Source organism: Callorhinus ursinus, unplaced genomic scaffold (assembly GCF_003265705.2).
Source record: "Callorhinus ursinus isolate GAN/ISIS: 27379988/994484 unplaced genomic scaffold, GSC_fseal_2.0 scaffold5, whole genome shotgun sequence".
Taxonomy (NCBI): Eukaryota; Metazoa; Chordata; class Mammalia; order Carnivora; family Otariidae; genus Callorhinus; species Callorhinus ursinus.
The window spans coordinates 44,714,879-44,732,225 of record NW_027397067.1 but is presented as its reverse complement, the minus strand read 5'-3'; the positions used below and the strand labels follow the sequence as shown (position 1 = coordinate 44,732,225).

At 48.2% G+C, this 17,347-nt stretch overlaps 1 protein-coding gene across 3 annotated transcripts in view; it reads right to left on the bottom strand.

Annotated features, from left to right (window-relative positions):
- Positions 1-8,485: 8,485 nt before the first annotated feature.
- POP1 (POP1 homolog, ribonuclease P/MRP subunit) overlaps positions 8,486-17,347 on the bottom strand; it is a 35,817-nt gene continuing 26,955 nt past the window's right edge. For all 3 annotated transcript variants that reach the window (XM_025870895.2, XM_073892999.1, XM_073893000.1), the window contains 3 exons: positions 16,570-16,724; positions 11,525-11,866; positions 8,486-10,674 (listed from right to left, as the gene is read on the bottom strand). In XM_025870895.2, coding sequence (XP_025726680.1) covers positions 10,020-10,674; positions 11,525-11,866; positions 16,570-16,724 — 1,152 coding nt within the window. In that variant the 3' untranslated portion in view covers positions 8,486-10,019. The remainder of the gene's footprint in view (positions 10,675-11,524; positions 11,867-16,569; positions 16,725-17,347) is intronic.

Below are 17,347 nucleotides of genomic sequence, written 5' to 3'. Positions count from 1 at the left end.
CAAAATGGGGACGGTAAAACTCATAGAACTGCCATGAGGATCAAAAGATAGAAGCCAAGGCTCTGTGAGTCATACACAGCAAGCGGTCGACAAATATAAATGTAAAACACAAGTGCTTCTCTGACTTCCCTGAGTCTCAACTTCAAGATGGTGAGGTAGACAGCAACTTTAGTTCCATTTTATTGACGAGAACACTGAGGGTCGGTTTGCTTAAGCGACCTGCCCATTGTCTTTCAGCCAAGGAGTGACAGGAGTTGAAGGCAGCCTGTGGGTCTTGCGGGCATTCCAGGCCACCCCTGGAAAGAAGACGGGCAGAGGGCAGGGCCGCTGAGGAGAAGTCGGGATGGCCAAAAGACGGGAAGAAAAAGGGAGACGCAGAACTTGCACCAAGCACCCGGCTCTCTTCCTTCCTGGATTTTAGACTCTTTCTGGAAAGTTCTTTATTCAAAAGTTGGCCCTTGAAAAGGGCCTGTCAGGAGACGTGCGTGCTGGTGGCATCTCTGCTGTGGGGCAGCAGGGGGACTGCGTGAGCTCCCCTGCGGGCCGGTGGGACTCAGGATGCCCGCCTGCTCCGGGCCTCTCAGCTTTCACCCCGTCACTCAACAGCCTGTGCCTTCCAGGCACCCTGTGGGAAAGCTGCCCAGAGGTCGCCCTGCACTGTCCGTGGGCAGGGGTGTCACCATGTGGCCTCAGACACCCCCGGGAAGGAGGAAGAACGGACACAGAACTCCGGCCTGAGGGGTGACAGATGGAAAGAATAACTCTTGACTCAGCCACCCGCACGCGAGATTAGCATTAATCCGTGCTGGGCCTGAGTAACTGCCCGAGAGGCCCGCACGAGCAGCTCAGCGCGGCGCAGGCCGCGGAGCCAGGCCCCCTGATTTATGGGCAACATTCAGAAAATGAAATGAGCAGAGGCTTTGGAGACCAGCACGGGGCAGGGCGGGAGGAGAGGCAAGGGCTTCGGGCGGACTTTCCCGGGTTCGGAAAGGGAATGCTCCGCAGGGGACCCGCTCCTTTCTGGGAGACGGGGCAGCTGTGTGTGTGTGTGTGTGTGTGTGTGTGTGTGTGTGTGTGTGTGTGTGTGTGTGTGTGTGTTTTCGTGTTTTGCTTTTGGCCGATGTTTTAAACATGAGCGGGCCAACTGGGAGACGTAATCACAGGCCTTTCATAACTGCCTAACGATGGCAAGACGAATGGTTTGGGTGGTGCTGGAGTCATAAATAAAAACAGCATATCAGGGCAGATTTAAAGAGCGAGGAAAGGGAGTGAAATAAATCTACTGGGATTCCAGGGCCATCTTTCCTAGGAAAACATCAGGATGAGAGACTCGGTTCCTGCGCCAGACCAAGAGCCCAAATCCTCAAAGCTCTTCATGTGGTACCAGAGCATCGCGTCATTGTCCTTGAAGTGCTTAAAGGGCAAGTCCAGGCCTGATTGATAGATTCGGATCTAACCCCTTGAGTACCCAGCACGGAAAAGCACACATGTTGTGCCCGATGGATGAGGGAGGGCAGGAAGCACGGCATCACGGCAGGCCGGGATCAGCTCAGCCTGGAAGTCCGCTGCTTTGTGCCCCAACCCCGAACCTGTGTCTCTCCAGCAACTCTTAAGCTTCTCTAATCCTCAAGTTCCTTGTCTGCAAATGGAGGTAATAATTAAAGTGTGGCTGCAAATATTAACTGGCATATTGCACACAAAGCCTAGCATATAGTGGGTACTTAATGTTCCCCCTTTATCATTACTAATGACCGAATGAAGTAGCTGGAAACTAAAATAATCCATTCCACGGGCCAAACAGGTGGAACTAATTTTTTTCACACCTCAGGGAGATGAAGGCCTAGGAACCATGACTATGATAACAGCGGTGTCCTGCTGGGGTTTGGGGCTCCCTAGCCATCCCTGCTCTTGGCCCGACCCTGTGGTTACTGCAGCCTGTCCATTCCTCCCCCTGTCCGTTCCCCCTTGACTTGGGGAAGTATCCACAGATTAGGACTGGGAACATGGTGGACACCCAGCCCACAGCCACACTCATCTCTGGTCTCTGGGGAGGGCCTGGAGGGACAGAGCCCTCTGTGATGATGTTGTCCCAGGAAAAACAAAACCCCAAATTCCAGCCCTCACTGACCCTGCCCTAACAGCCTGCTTCTCTTTGGCTACCACTTCCTTCCCCAGGCAGAGTACCCAGCCCTGGTGTGTTCATCTGTAGGAGTGACAAGCTTTTGGGGGCGCCACGCTCTGCCCTTGGTAAGAAGCATTTCCTACCTTTTCAAAGGGACAGCTCTATAGGCCACTGACAGAAAACAATTAATGATGCACAATGGAATTTTATGGCATGAGATACTTAGGCTTTGCATGAGAGCCCAAGTTCCAGGAGGACCTTTTGAGGAAATCTTTCTTTTGGTCTGGAGCCTCCTGCCACCTTGTCACCTCCCAGTCTGGTGGGGGTGCCCTGAGGTCTTCGGCCTCCCTCCTCTCACTTCCCAGTGCTCAGTGCTCCCAGGGTGAGTTAATGCCAAGCCCACTCAGTTTTTCTCTCTCATAAGGGTGGGTCCCCGCACAGACACCCCAGCCATGGCTCCCAGGGCAAAGGCAAGGAGTGCTTCCTCAAAGGCCGCTCAGGATTGTGTGGGCATGATGTAGGTGGACAGGAATGACTCGGGGCCATCCAAGATGCTGGATGAGACCAAATGCAAACAGACGCTCTGACCTCTCTCTGTAGATGCTGTGGGCTCCATCTCTCAACAGGGAGTCAGGACCTGGCATCTCTGACACATCCATCCAGTGCCTAATGGCTGAGGGGCTGATGCAAAACGCCATCCCAGGCGCCACTGGAGCATCCCCAAAGTGCGAGGTCGTGGGAGCATGCAGGGCCTGGCAAAGTACCCATAAATTATTTAAAGGGACATCTATTAAATGCTGGAAGAAACACAAGTTCCTGACAGAATAGTTATCAGCCAGAAACTGGGCCTCACTATTAAAACAAACATTCATTTAGACCCCACTAATACTTAACACCCAAAAAGGGTGACACTGACATTCACATTTGTGGAAAGTCAGTGTCAAAAATACCAGAATCTTAGAGGGTGCTTGGGTAGTGCAGTTGGTTAAGCGTACGACTCTTGGTTTTAGCTCAGGTCGTGATCTTAGGGTCACAAGATCAAGCCCCGCATGGGGCTCCGCGCTGAGCACAGAGTCTGCTTGAGATTCTGTCTCCCTCTGTCTCTCCCATTTGTGCCCTCTCTCTCTAAAATAAATAAATAATAAATAAATCTTTAAAAAAGATGAGAATCTTAGGAGTGAGAAAAAAAAACCCAAAAGATGCCTATCCTGGTGATTCTCAAACACAACCCCATGAATGGCCTGTGTTGGAATCACGTAGGGTGCTTAATAAAAATTACAGATTCCAGGGCCACACTGCAGATGCTCAGAAATTTGTGTCTTTAGCAAACTCCCCAGATGCTTTCGATGATAACCAGGTTTGGAAACCACTGATTCAGGGGCGCCTGGGTGGCTCAGTTGGTTAAGCGACTGCCTTCGGCTCGGGTCATGATCCTGGAGTCCCGGGATCGAGTCCCACATCGGGCTTCCTGCTCAGCAGGGAGTCTGCTTCTCCCTCTGACCCTCTTCCCTCTCGTGCTTTCTATCTCTCATTCTCTCTCTCTCTCTCAAATAAATAAATAAAATCTTTAAAAAAAAAAAAAAGGAAACCACTGATTCAGTCCACTGTTCCTGCAACTTTTCTGTGACTTGGAAGCCATCTTATTCAAATGCAGACCTGTGTCAGGTGTGGGGTGCAGCCTGAGATGCTGCATTTCTCATGCTGATGCTGCTGGTGTCAGGCCCACGCTGTAATAAGTAGCAGAACCGTTCCCCAACCTCTTCCATTTCACCAAGGACACAAACAGACTGAGCTGCAGGCATGGGGGGGTCAGAAAACAGTGAGGCGGGCACGGGGTGAGCCGTGGAAGGGAAGCTGTCGGCCCACCTAGGCCAGCATGATGGGAAAGCCAGCCCCGGAAGCAGCAGAACATCTCCATGGGGCTATTTTCTTACCAGACAACAGTCTTCAGACTTGTTTCCTAATGACTGTTGCAGGCAGATGATGGGAAATATTCAGAACTACGCCAGGCAGTGCCCGCAAAATGGAGAGTCGTGCCCCTCGCACAGATCCCCTGTCCGAGCGCTGGCACCAGCCAGACCGGAACTGTCCCTCATGTTGGCAAGATCAATGTTACATCTACGTGCCAACTGCTGGTACTTATTGCAGAGTGCTCATCAAGCACCTGGTCGCTTCCTCCCACGTCCCCCACGCGAGCACATGCAAGCGCACGCGTGTGTGCACACACACACACACACACACACACACAGGCACCCCTTGGCTCCAAGAAAGTTGCAACAGGAAACAGCCAGCCTGTCTCTTGAGGGCTCGGGGCTAGACATCTTTTATCCCGGCTCACGTTCCCTCGGGGCACTTCTTGTCCAGCCCTACCGGCAGCAACCTGCAGGGCACAGGAGTGGCCCCAAAGCACCTTGCCTTAGCTGCACCTCTTGTTTCTGCCCTTGGGGCTTCTGGCTGGCCTTCCGTGGGATGCCCACATAGCCGACTCAGCTGTTCTAGCACCTGTGCAAACCTGGAGATTCGAGGAAATGAGCACTCCCTGGGGCAGCCCTTGACCAGGGGGACTGCGAGCTGGGAAATAAAGATTGCCTTCTCTCACGCAGACGGTGGCTTGCCCCCATAGGTAACCAGCTGAACAAAGCTCGCTTGGATCGGCTTCCACTCCTTCCTCAGTTCACTCCGCCAGTCTCCTCGTTCCCATCCCCTGAGGTCACTTCCTAAAATCAACTACCTGCAGGTTAGCTGTTCCGGGCTCTGCTTTTGAGAACTACCAAGCTCATGCATGCCTCAAGTAGTAACGGCTAAATGCTGCAGAGCAAGGAAAGAGGAAGCTGGAGACTTCAGAGAGGGCCCACAGTGACCCAGAACATTTGAGACTCCCTGAAGCCAGCAGCCCTGCCCGAGGCTCACGCAGCTGTGCAGGATTGTTCATGGAACAAATTATGTTGTGTCCAAAAAATAAATTTAAGATCCTCTGTGAGATGTTGGAAACAAGGAGAGCTAAAGAATGAGGCTTGTTCCGCCTGGAGAGGAGAAGGCAAAACTCAGTTCCTAAAAAAGGGCTGGCTCTCAGTCTGAGCTGACAGAAGTGGAGATGAGGGGAGATAGGCTTACACTGGGGCTGAAGGGGCCATGCAACCATTGTACGGTACCAAGGGGGAGAGAGTGTCTCTGGGGGAAGTCATGAGCTCCCTGTCCCTGGGGGCATTCAGCTTGTGATGGGGGGAGGGCAGACTTATCAGGGATAATGCGGAGGGATTCATTTTTCAGAAAAGAGCTGAAAAATGGTTTCTTATCCAGGACCCTCTTTAAAAATTATGGACACTGGGGCGCCTGGGTGGCTCAGTCGGTTAAGCGACTGCCTTCAGCGCAGGTCACGATCCCAGGGTCCTGGGATTGGCTCTCTGCTCAGCGGGGAGCCTGCTTCTCCCTCTCCCTCGGTGATCTCTCTGGCTTTCACTCTTCTCTCAAATAAATAAATAAAATCTTTAAAAAATCATGGAGACTTCTCAAACCAAGATTTTTAACAGTATGGTTCTGCCCCAAGAGAAGGAATATTGACCTGTAACTTCACAAATTCCAACCCCACCCCACCCCCCCCCCGGCCATTTACACAATGATACACACAACTGAATTGTATTTTAGTTCTGAGGTTTTTCCAGAGCAGGCCGTTTTCCCATGAGGTCTTAGCACCACCTAGTGGCTCATTAGACCATTGCAACATCTGCCTGGGTTAAAACAGGATCGTACAATTTACTATCAACACGCTCTTTGATTAGCACAGCAATTCAACAAAAACATACTAAATGCCAGGCGTGGGTTAGGGACTCAGCTAGAGCCTGGGCTGCAACAGTGATCAAATAAGATACGGTCTCGCCTTCATGAGGCTCACAGCCTAACGGAGTAGACAATAAAAAGTAACCAAAGAATTATTATACGTTGTGATGTCATTCAAGAAATAAACCCTTCTGTGACAGAAAATAATGGAGGCAGGAGGAGGCCTCTCTTGAGAAATATGAAATCAACTTGGAAGGATGGGATGAGAGGGGACAGGGGTGCAGAAAGTGGGGGAGGAGGGGCAAGAACGTTCCAGGAACACAGCACAGCACATGCTGGGTCGTCCAAGTCTTGGAGCCACCAAGGGCTTGGCTTGGCTATTCAAGAAAACCAAAGACCAGTGATTGGAGGGAGAAACTAGGAGAATTCCATGTTTATAAACATTTCCTGAAGTGAAAGCCCACGAATGGTTAGAGTGGATTCTTCCAGAACAGTACCTGGTTAAATTTTAATTTTAAAAAAGCGGGGAAAGGAAATGCCATTACGTGAACTTGGCTGTTCATTCCAATCCTGCAGGACCCTACTCAGGGCCATCAGTGTCAGCCACGCACCCCACTCAAGACAGCCTACGTCTGCTCCCACCCTGCATGCTTCCTCATCACTGATAGGCTTCTGTGTCCTTACCTAACTACACGGGAACCTCATATTAAAATTCTAGAACAGTGGTTCTCAATCCTGGCTGCAAGTCACCTCGGGTGAATCCGTGTCTGGGTCACACCCCTCACCAGTTAACTCAGCATCTCTGGGATGTGGGCCCCAGGCGCCCAGGCTTGGAAAGCTCCCCAAGGGATTCCAAAGTGGAGCCAAGGTTGAGAACAGATGTTCTGAAAGGATACTTCCCAAGAGAAAACAGAAGAGATCTTTTAGGAAATACCGCTGTTTGGGCCCAACCCGAGATGGCTTTCTGGGCCGTCAGGTGATTCTAACGTGCAGCCAGGAGTGAAGCCACGGTTGTCAAAAGGATAGCACCCGTGCCTCTGAGTTCTGGAGAGGCCCACTGTGGCTGAGGTCACTGTGTAACTGGGGGTGCTACTCTTGAGTGACCCACAGTTGGTCTTTTACTACTACCTGCTGAGCAGCCTACTCCTGACCAGTGAAGACCACGATGGAGTCCATCCAGCCATCACCTGCCCCAGTCACTTCCCACTGGCCCACCCTAGGCATGCAGCGGCCAAGTCAGCAATGCTGTGGTGAGTTCCTGATGGGCCCGTTACCTACGAACTTCCTCCTGCCAATAAAAGGAGGATGAACATTCGGGTTCACGCTAACAAAGCTCCAGAAGGAACTGGCAACGTGCACTTAACCTGAGAGGTACTGCGTGGATTTTTATATGAGCAATTACAGACGTTATTTTTTTTTTAAGATTTTATTTATTTGTCAGAGAGAGAGAGCACGAGCAGGGGGAGCGGCAGGCAGAGGGAGAAGCAGACTCCCCGCTGAGCAGGGAGCCTGATGCAGGACTCGATCCCAGGACCCTGAGATCATGACCTGAGCCGAAAGCAGACATTTAACCAACTGAGCCACCCAGGCGCCCCCCGACACTACTTTTCTTAAAAGAAAACCACTGGCACACATCTCAAGGCCTAGGAGGGTATGTACCAGAAAGGTAATGGCGGTTACATCTGGGTGCTAAAAACCCAGGTGATTTTAACTTTTGTTGTTGCTGCTTATCAGCATGTTCTAGGTTTTTCTATGATGAATCTGTATTAATACAAAAATATTACTTGTGTAATATTTTTTAAAAGCTGACCATAAGCATAAAGAATCAATTCTGTCTTTCACAACTCAGGAGGTGTGTAGCTGGTCTCCAGGCGTTCAGCTCACAGCTCTGCTTTTTAGGACACTTCCTGACCTGGCAAACTCTGGAGATTTTGCTCCCATGACAAGAGGCCAGGGGCCACATCGTACTTTTTTGGTAATCCTGCAGCACTGGTAGGATCAAAATAAACACGTTTATTCATTTTTTGCTGTAGAGAATAAGACCCTTCCTGTCTTTTCATAGGAGAAATGGATTCTTCACTGCATATGTGCAGATTTTGTCAGTGTTTTTGCAAAGTATATTCCATGAAACTAGTGTTCTCTGGACAACAGGTATGCAAAAAGAAGAAAAATGGGGGAGTGAGGGAGTTCTGTGAAAGACAGATTGATTTCCTTCCTGCAGGTATCTACAGGGCCTTGACTACACTCATTCATTGTGAATCTGCAGTAGGAGAATGTGGACTACAGGTCTCCCCAAATTTATTTGGCCATCACTTTCCAGGAAACATCTCCAGGGACCAGCCCTCCCACGAACAAATTTTGGGAAACGCGAGTCTAGCCTTTCAGCACATAGTTCTTTGGCCTTCTACCACAAAGCAGAGTAAGGGTGCCCTGTCCTCTGTCGTGAGTGCAGGCAGGGTGCTGCACAGAATGAGGTTAGGTGACTCACAGCACACTCCGACTTCTGTCATCCAGCAAGCTAAGGCACAGATGAATTGGCTTAGAGCCAAGAAAACAAATGAGGAATGGCCCAATAAACATTCACAATTGAACATCAGGTGACATTTTATTCTGTTTACAGACACCACTAAGTTACACTGGTTTTTTTTTCTGTCTCATTTGGGTTGGACACAAATATATCCAGAGGCATGGTGAGAGGAAAAACATCAGACATTTCATTGGCTCCTGTAATACTTGCTCTCTCTCTCCGCAACCCATCTGCCCCGGAGACATTTCTACCAAGTGCGACTGCAAAAACCCAATACATTTACACGAAATAACGCCTAACTGTACATTTAAGTTAAAAAAACAACCCATTCAGGCTCTGCTAGAAATGTGTGGTAGGAAGGCAAGGGTCTGAGGGTGTGAGACGTGCAGGGTAACTAAAAGTGAATGAGCACCTAGTTCCTCCGCAAGCGAGAAAAGCAGTGACTGCACTCCTGTGTGGGACAGGATGAGACCCTGCTCAAATGTCAGGTGGACATCGTGACTGCATGAGTGTCTAAAAGAGGCTTGTTGTTTTAATCATTGCCTTGCAAAGGTAAGGATTGCACTGTGTAGCCACGTTCTCCAAAGTGTGTCCCTGAAAACATTGTTCCTACAAAGTGCTCCCTGCAAAAGGAGTTCAGGAATCAAAAGATTTAGAAAATACTGTAAGCTGTTATCTACTTCCTGGAGAGGCACAATGCATGCTATCACATGGAAGGTTCTAGAAATTCCTTAAAAAGAAATGCTTAGCTTTGTTCAACCCAGAGTTTCCTAAATCAATCTAATGTTAGAATCTTTTTTTTTTTTTTTTTTTTTAGAAAAAACATTTCATAGAACATATTTTGAGAAACCATCCTCTATGGCTTGGAAAAATTTTCTGCAGAAACAAAAAGCACAGAAAAACCAAGTAACTCCTAGGATCGTGTGTTTGTTGGTCGACAGCAAAGAGGACAATGGGTCCTAAAGATCAGAGCCCCATTCTGATTCCGCCCCAACACCTCTGCGTACGCCGAGCCTGCCTGAAAATAGGCAGCAATCAATTTTCCATGGTTTCCTTCCACATGGTGTCAAGTGTTAGGCATGCTGATTCCGGGAAGCAATCGAACACGGTCCAGATGGGGGAACCCTATGTCATGCACAGAGACCAAGAGAGCCTTTCCCTCTCCTGTAACAATCAAGCCATTAAACAACCATTGCTGCTTACCCCGTGCCTACAAGGCTTTTCAAATACACTTGACAGCCCTTTGTTCCTAATAAAAAAGGAACAGGAAAACATACAGAATCTAATGATTTTCAGCAAGAATGACACAGACCAAGAAATCAAACCACAAAAGCTTTTGGCTATCCATGCCAAATCATTTTCAAGTGTTACAGCAAGGATGGGGAAAGATGGAGGAAATCCATGAGATTACCATGGATTGCTGGAATGGTGTCAGTATTCCATCATTTGCATCATACATTATCTTCATTCTTGTTTCCAAGGAATTTTATGTAATATTTCAAAGCAGAAGATGGCAACAACACAACTCTCCAATGGGGGGACTTGGTAAACAAACAGTCAGCAGGTGTCCGTTGCCAGGATGCACACTGGTGCTCACACCTCCACGGCCATTCTCGCAAACCGATACTGCAGGGAGGCGGGCGCCCTCAGCAACACAAGGCCCCTCTCCGCTGCCGGCTGGCCGGACAGCATATCCAGCAAGCCCGTCAAGCTAACAAACCCCAGGCCTTCTCCGCCGCCGACGGCCATGGAAAAGTCTCCCTGCGTGACAAAACCAAGGAGAACTCGGGAGCAGTGAGAAGTCACCACCGGGAGGGGGCCTGACCACAAGCCCAGGGTCAGAGCTGGGTGCCCGGCTGCAGGGTGCGCCCCAGCCAGACCCTCAGGCTCAGCTCGCGCCTGGTTCTGCCTCTTCTCTACCTTATTCCTCTCTTTCTGCTTCCGGATCTCGCTCTTGAAGGGGTCGCTGTGCTTGGGTTCCTGGGGCCCAGAGTACAGCCGATCCTGACGAAGCTGGAAGATGTCCTCCTCGGCTGGGACACAGATCATGGAGTGCGGCTCGGGGCTGCCCTTCCTCAGTAGGGCCAGGCTGACCCACACCAGGGCCCTGGGGAAGCGGTCCAGGAGGGACAGGCAGGCCGCTCTGGTTGGTGCTGGCTGCCCGCTGCCAAGAGCCCGCCGGGCTGCCCGCCTGTCCCCGGAGCTGGGCCCACACCAGGTCGACAGCTGCTTCAGCCATTTCCTACTCCTACGTGAAGCAGGAGACACACGTTTGAGGAGATAGAAAACATGGAATCAGAAGATGGGGCACTGTTGGAGTTAACTTGATTTTTTGATACTCTATGTGGGAAAGCATCAAAACGGTAATTTTTTTTTTAAATTGAAAACAGACATTAATACATCTTTGTCAGGATATTTTTCTTATGTGTCTACTATTAGATGCTGAAGGACTAAAGGTTTCAGAAGTTGAAGGTAGAGAAAAGAATCTAAGGCTGCGAGAGGCAGTCCTATGGAATGAAGGAAGGATAGGAAACTAGGAAGTTACTGCACAGGAAAGAAGTACAAGGCCAGAGGGAGGAGCACTTTTTAAAATTCGAAGCACAGAACAGAGGGTAAGTGAAGCACCATGGAGCAGGCTGCGCAGGAACACACTTCGTACAGTGGGCCCTCCGACAGGACAATGGGACAGTGAGCGGGCACCGGGGCACTCCTAAACTCAGGTCATTCAAAAGGAGCCAGAAGAAATCGACTTCAGGGATGTAAAGGGAAGAATGCTTGCTCAGAGTCCACCAAGGGAACGTCCCTCGCAAGGGGACGACTTTGTCAACAAAGACTAAATGAAACAGAAAACAACTGCCTTGGTTTATGTCTGTGGATGACAATACTTTAAGTCACCTGGTCAGTTGGTATCGTGCCCCAAATCAAATGTGACTCGGCTGTGTCCCCAGGCTGTGAGACACCGAAGACTGGCTTACCCCCCCAGAGAGCCCAGATGTTCCCTCAGGCTTTGCATAAAGGAACCATGGAGAACATTTACATCCTGCAGCCTGCTTAGGAGGAGAACAATCTAACCCGCACTGGGGGTCGTGGGCACTTACCGCAGAACACAGGGGAGACTGCCGGTGGCATCCTGGCCCGCTACCCACCCAGTCCCCAGCCGGGCCGGGCACTCTGTGGCCACCCCATCTCGGGGCTTGCTGGAGCTGCTCTGAGATGTTCCCCCTTCATCAGACCGCAGATCCGTGTTCTCAGGTGTGGGAGTGCAAGGCAACTTGTCTCTCCTCGAGTCACTCTCCTCGCCACTTGGAGAAGAGGCTCCAGAGGATTTCTCTTGGGACCTGACTCTTGACTCCCACTCCTGAGTTAAGTGTTCCCAGGGACAGCGGAAAGGTGCCAGGGTGCCAAGCTTCACATAGTTGGGCCGTTTTGCAGGAGGGCGCCTAGTGAAAATCAAGGAGGAGAACCAATTTTGAACAATTTAGGATAGGTATCATTAAAATAATTATTTAATTATTAATTGCACTACATCTCTACTTGAAAAACAAACCTACAAAACAAAGTTTTCCAAGAAACATGATAAAGAATAACAACCAACTCTACTGGCCAAGCTTATTTGTTTCCTTTGGTTTTACTTTCAAAAGGTAATACACCCAGCAAAGAGGCTCCATGTGGCCACTGCACAACTCTAGGGGGTGCCCTTCCTGAAAGACTGCAAGTTCATGGTGTCCCTGGAGTCGTACTGCGATGTCCCTGTGTGTGACAACATTCTAAGTTCGAAGGGAACAGAAGGGGTGGCGGGGAAGTTTCTCCCCAACCCGACCTGTAGCGGGTGAAAAGTGCCCCCAGGGTACCTGCCTCACCCGGAGACCTTTAGAAGGAAATAAATGACCCAGCTGCCCTGTAGGAGACCACGTCATTATCTGTTTCATAATATATCCTTCCAGAGACATTTTATGGACATATGTGCAGATATGTACATATTTCTTCCCGTTTTTTTTACCTATTTTACACAGGTGGTGACATACCAGATATAATACTTCTTACTTGTTTTCATTTCACAAAATACCTTGGAGATCATTTCATGTGAGTACATGAAGAGATCCCTCATTCTTTTGCAAAAGGCTGCCTATCTTATTCCACCGCTGGATTATACCCTCGTTGATTTAGATAGTCCCCTATTGCAGGACATTTTGGTATTTTCACATCTATAAACATTGCTGCAATGAATGACCTTGAACATGTCACACAAGCTTCTATAAACAATGCTGCAATGAATGACCTTGAACATGTCACACAAGCACAAGTATATCTGCAGGAAAAGTACCTGGAATGGAACTGCCAAACCAAAGACTATTAGTATTTGCAATTTTGAGAGAGATTTCCAAACTTACAGGGTGATAGCAATTGACTTTTTTCAGCAATGTATGAAAGAAGGAGAACCTTTGAGAAATACCACAAGCTAAAGAGAACCAGGTCCCCAAAAGGCAGGGAGCAGCCAGGCTATTGGCCATTCTGGGCTGGGGGACTCTTAGGGAGCCCCAGAAACCCTCTTCAGACTGAGAGTCTCCTGTGGGACACGCCCTGATATTCCTTCTATGCGCCATGCCCCAGGGCCCCAGATGGACATGAACCCGCAGACTTAACTGGGGGATTGGTTTGAGCCTCTACTCTGGATTTTGAACCAAATGTGTTCTGACCTCCCAAGAGGGACAGCTGGTGAAAAATGCTCCCAGGGTACTTGCTTCACCTGAAGACCTTTAAATGGAAATAAATGAGCTATTTACCAAAAAAAAGAAAGGAAAGAAAGGAAAGGAAAGGAAAGGAAAGAGAAGGAAGAAAGGAAGGAAGGAAGGCAGGAAGGCAGGAAGGAAGGAAGGAAGAAAAAAGAAAGAAAGAAAGAAAAACAAAATGGTGAAAAATGCTTAAAAGTATTCAACATCACAAGTAAACAAACAAAAAATTCAAACAATAAGATGTCACTTTTTCCACCCATCAGTTTTATCAATATTAAAAGCTGGAAATATCCTATGTTGCCGGGAAGAGGGAAAACAGGCACGCTTCTAACTTTAGGATACTAACGAAATCCCAAATTAATGTAAACAGCAATTTGTCCACAGTACAAAAATTTCCTGGGGTGTGTATCTTTTTTTTTTAAACCAGAAATCTTATCTATGGGATTCAGTCTAAGGCAGGCAGACCACTTCTCTCCTTCCTCCTCCAAGACCGCAGCTCCCCCTGAGCACGCGCCCTCAGACCGACCACAGGCTCTCCTTCCTCAGCCAGGTCCTCCATCAGCTGCCCACACACCCCCTCCACCTGCCACACCGTCTTCCCCTCCATCTTGATTCTTGTCACTCAGCAGCTTCAGCATCTACCTAGAAGGCGTCAGCCTTCTAACGCCCTGGCCTACCAGAAACTTCATGTCCTCATTTCCCGTCTTTTACTTCACCCCAGACACCCGCTCTCCCAGCCGCACCTTCATTTTGGTCACGGCCATCACCTGCTCCACCGCAGAGTCTCAATTTCAGGTATCTACCCTCAGAGTGAGGCCTCTCACTCCAGCCCGTTTACTCCTCCCCCACCACAGCTCCTCAAGCAGCGGAACTTACTACTCCTTTACCATCTCCTCACAGCTCCCCACCGTTCTCGCACGTCTCTTGTTTTTTTTTTTTAAGATTTAATTTATTTATTTGACAGACAGACAGAGAGAGCACAAGCAGGGGGAGCGGCAGAGGGTGAGGGAGAAGCAGGCTCCCCGCTGAGCAGGGAGCCCAATGTGGGACTCGATCCCAGGACCCCGGGATCATGCCCTGAGCTGAAGGCAGGCGCTTTACTGGCTGACCCACCTAGGCACCCCTCGCCCAACTCTTCCTGAGTTTAAACTCTCCAGTTCGTAGGACAGTCACTCCCTTACATGCACCCTCAACTCCCTCCCCCTGGCAAAGCCCACCCTGGTTACATCCAGCCCTCCACCTACCCCACGCCAGCCCCGGATCAGCAGAACAGGGCTGGGGAAGAATACCCAGAAGCCCTGAATGGTCTTACTGTAAACATGAAACTCAAGTGCACTCCCTGACATTTCTCCAGTCAATTCTATCTTCCGTGCTTCTGGAAAATGGTCTATATTGATTCCTCTCTCCTTGAATCTCCAACAGCCTCTCTCCCCTTCTTATTCCTGATAACCTCACCTCTTTTTTCACTGAGAAGACCATCACCATTAGGAGAGTTCTACCTAATCTCTGGGCCAGAGTCTACCCTACCTAAATCTGTATTCATATCTCAGAGTCAGCCTTCCAGCCTACTGAAATGAGCGATCTGAGCCTGACCCTATGGAATACCACCCCCACTTCCCCACTCAAGGGCTTTGCTCTTGCAATGTTAGCTTCCCTCCCCTCTGCTGGATCCCTCCCACCAGCCTAGAAACATGTGCTTCCATCCAGAACATAAGCTCCACGAGGAAAGGAACAGAATTTGCTTGCCTTCCCCTGCGGTAGCCCCAGTGTCTAGAAGGTGTATGACACATAGTAGGCTCTAAATAAACGGGTTAAATGAATGAATAAATCAAACAGGTAAAGATGCATATGGAAAGCTGTTCACAGAAGCGCACAGCAAAAAATTAGAAATAGCCTAAAGAGCCACTGAGGAATTACAGTTCATTGACACGGGAGTCCTGGATGCAACTGTTCAGTTCTGTTTTGAGCAAGGGCTGGCAGATGACGACTCACACCAAACCTGGCCAACTGTCTGCTTTGATATCACCCATGAGCTAAGAATGGCTCTTATGTTTTGAAATGGTTAAATAAAAAAAAAAGAATTATTTTATGGCACATGAAATTATATGAGATTCAAACTTGTGTGTCCATAAACAGAATGAGGCTGGCTCACAGCCATGCCCATTCATTTATGTGGCATCTGTGGTTGTCTCTGTGCCACAAGGCAGAGCTGAGCTGAGTGGCTGCCATGGAAACCAAAGGGCCCACAAAGCCAAAAATATTTATCATCTGGCCTTTTACAAAAAGTTTGCCAACACTTGGTTTAGAATCACATTTACTGATATGGGAAAACTATCCATAATAGATTGCTAAATAAAAAGAGCAGGTTTTGAAATAGTATATGTAATATAATCCTTTTTCAAAAAAATCTGTACCTAAGAAAAATTTGTATGGGTAAAGAAATCTAAAGGGTGAGAAATAAGTATTATTGTCAATTATTACTTAAGAAACACATAGAAGACTCTGCTACGTATTCTGGGTGGCACAAAATACACGATCACTGCAAGAGCCCGTAAGCCAGCAATCCAGAAAAGTAGCCCTGTCCTTCCACCCACTCATTCGTTCACCCGTCACTTGACAAAGTCCGGAAACCTAGCACTGCCTGCCTCTGTGGTTGCAGCGGTGAACAGGAAAGCACAGGAGTCATGGGGCTCCTGGTCAAAGAACTACAACATCCCACCATCTCCTCATTCATTAGCCAACAAAGAGTTATTAAGGACACCATGCACCAGGCCCTGGCTAGATGCCACTACAAACAAGAGAGTCTCTGTGCTTCCGGGAGCCGAGTAGGAGACCCAGGCTCTCAACGGCAGCATGCACTTCACAGGATAAAAGACGTAAAGCCCTTTGCTGGCCACTCCCCCAGTGAGAGAAAAGACAAGAAAAGTAAGTCTAGATGGATAGATACCAAAATGTAAAAATAGTACTTCTCTCTCCGGATGGAAGGAATACACCAGTTTACAAAGCATTTTTACACGCTGCCATAGTTTCATTAAAATTTCATAAATATGTATTACCTCTGTAACTGGTCATAAAAAAACACAAATTCTATTTTGAGGGGACAGGGGCTGGGAGCGTAAATCTCGAACAAGCATCTGGAAACTCAGGCCCACAGTTTAGGCGTGCACCATCATCAACGTAAGCAAATGATCACGGGTAGGGTCTGTAACCTGGACAGGCCTACCAGAGCCACATATAAGACAATCTCCTAACTTCATTATGTCTTGATTATGTGAACTCAAGGAAAAGTCTATGAAAACTCCATGTTATATAAGAGTTACTGAAGCCATTCCAAATATCACTGGCCAATGCTGAGTAGGCCCTTCTCTTCCTTGGAAGATCTTAGGAAACTAGAGAAACCGGTTTCGTACCTTTTGTACTTTTCAAGGAGATTCTTGGCTTGCTCTTCAGCAAACACAACCCCAGCGGGGCAGTCTGGGAAATCACTGGGAATGTCAGGTGACCTTTTATACTGTGAGTGCACCACAGACTCTTTTAACCCACCAACTCTTGCGCCTCGATAGATCTAAAAGAAATGTCAAAGATACCCTATTAACATACCAACTTACAGTAAAATTAGTGCTTAAGGTTTGTATGGAGAAAATGGGAAACAACCTAAATGCCCATCAAAAAGAGAATGGATAAGTGTGGGATAATCCTACAGTGGGTTATACAGTAGCAAAAATGATGAAACAGAGCTTCACCAATCGACATGGAAAAATCTCAACGCCGAGTGAATATAGTAAGTTGCAAAAGCATATATATGGTGAGGTATATAACATTTAAAAACATGTCAAATATTTTATTTGGGAATACAACGCATACTTGATAAAGCTATAAAAATAGACAAGGTTGTGACAAACAATGAAAATAGGAATAGTGATTCTTTTAGGAGGATGGGAAATGGAACTGGAGAGAGAGAGAGTGCTTCCAATAAATCTGTAATGTTCTATTTCTTAAGCTGGATGGCGGGTGAGGGGCACACAGGTATTCATTATATCAGCATCTACACTTTTTTGTATGCTTGAAACAACTCATAATTTAAAAATTAGATTTAAAAATATTCCCATCCTTTCTATTATTATTAAGATTTTATTTATTTATTTGACAGAGAGAGAGCGCACAAGCAGGGGGAGCAGCAGAGGGAGA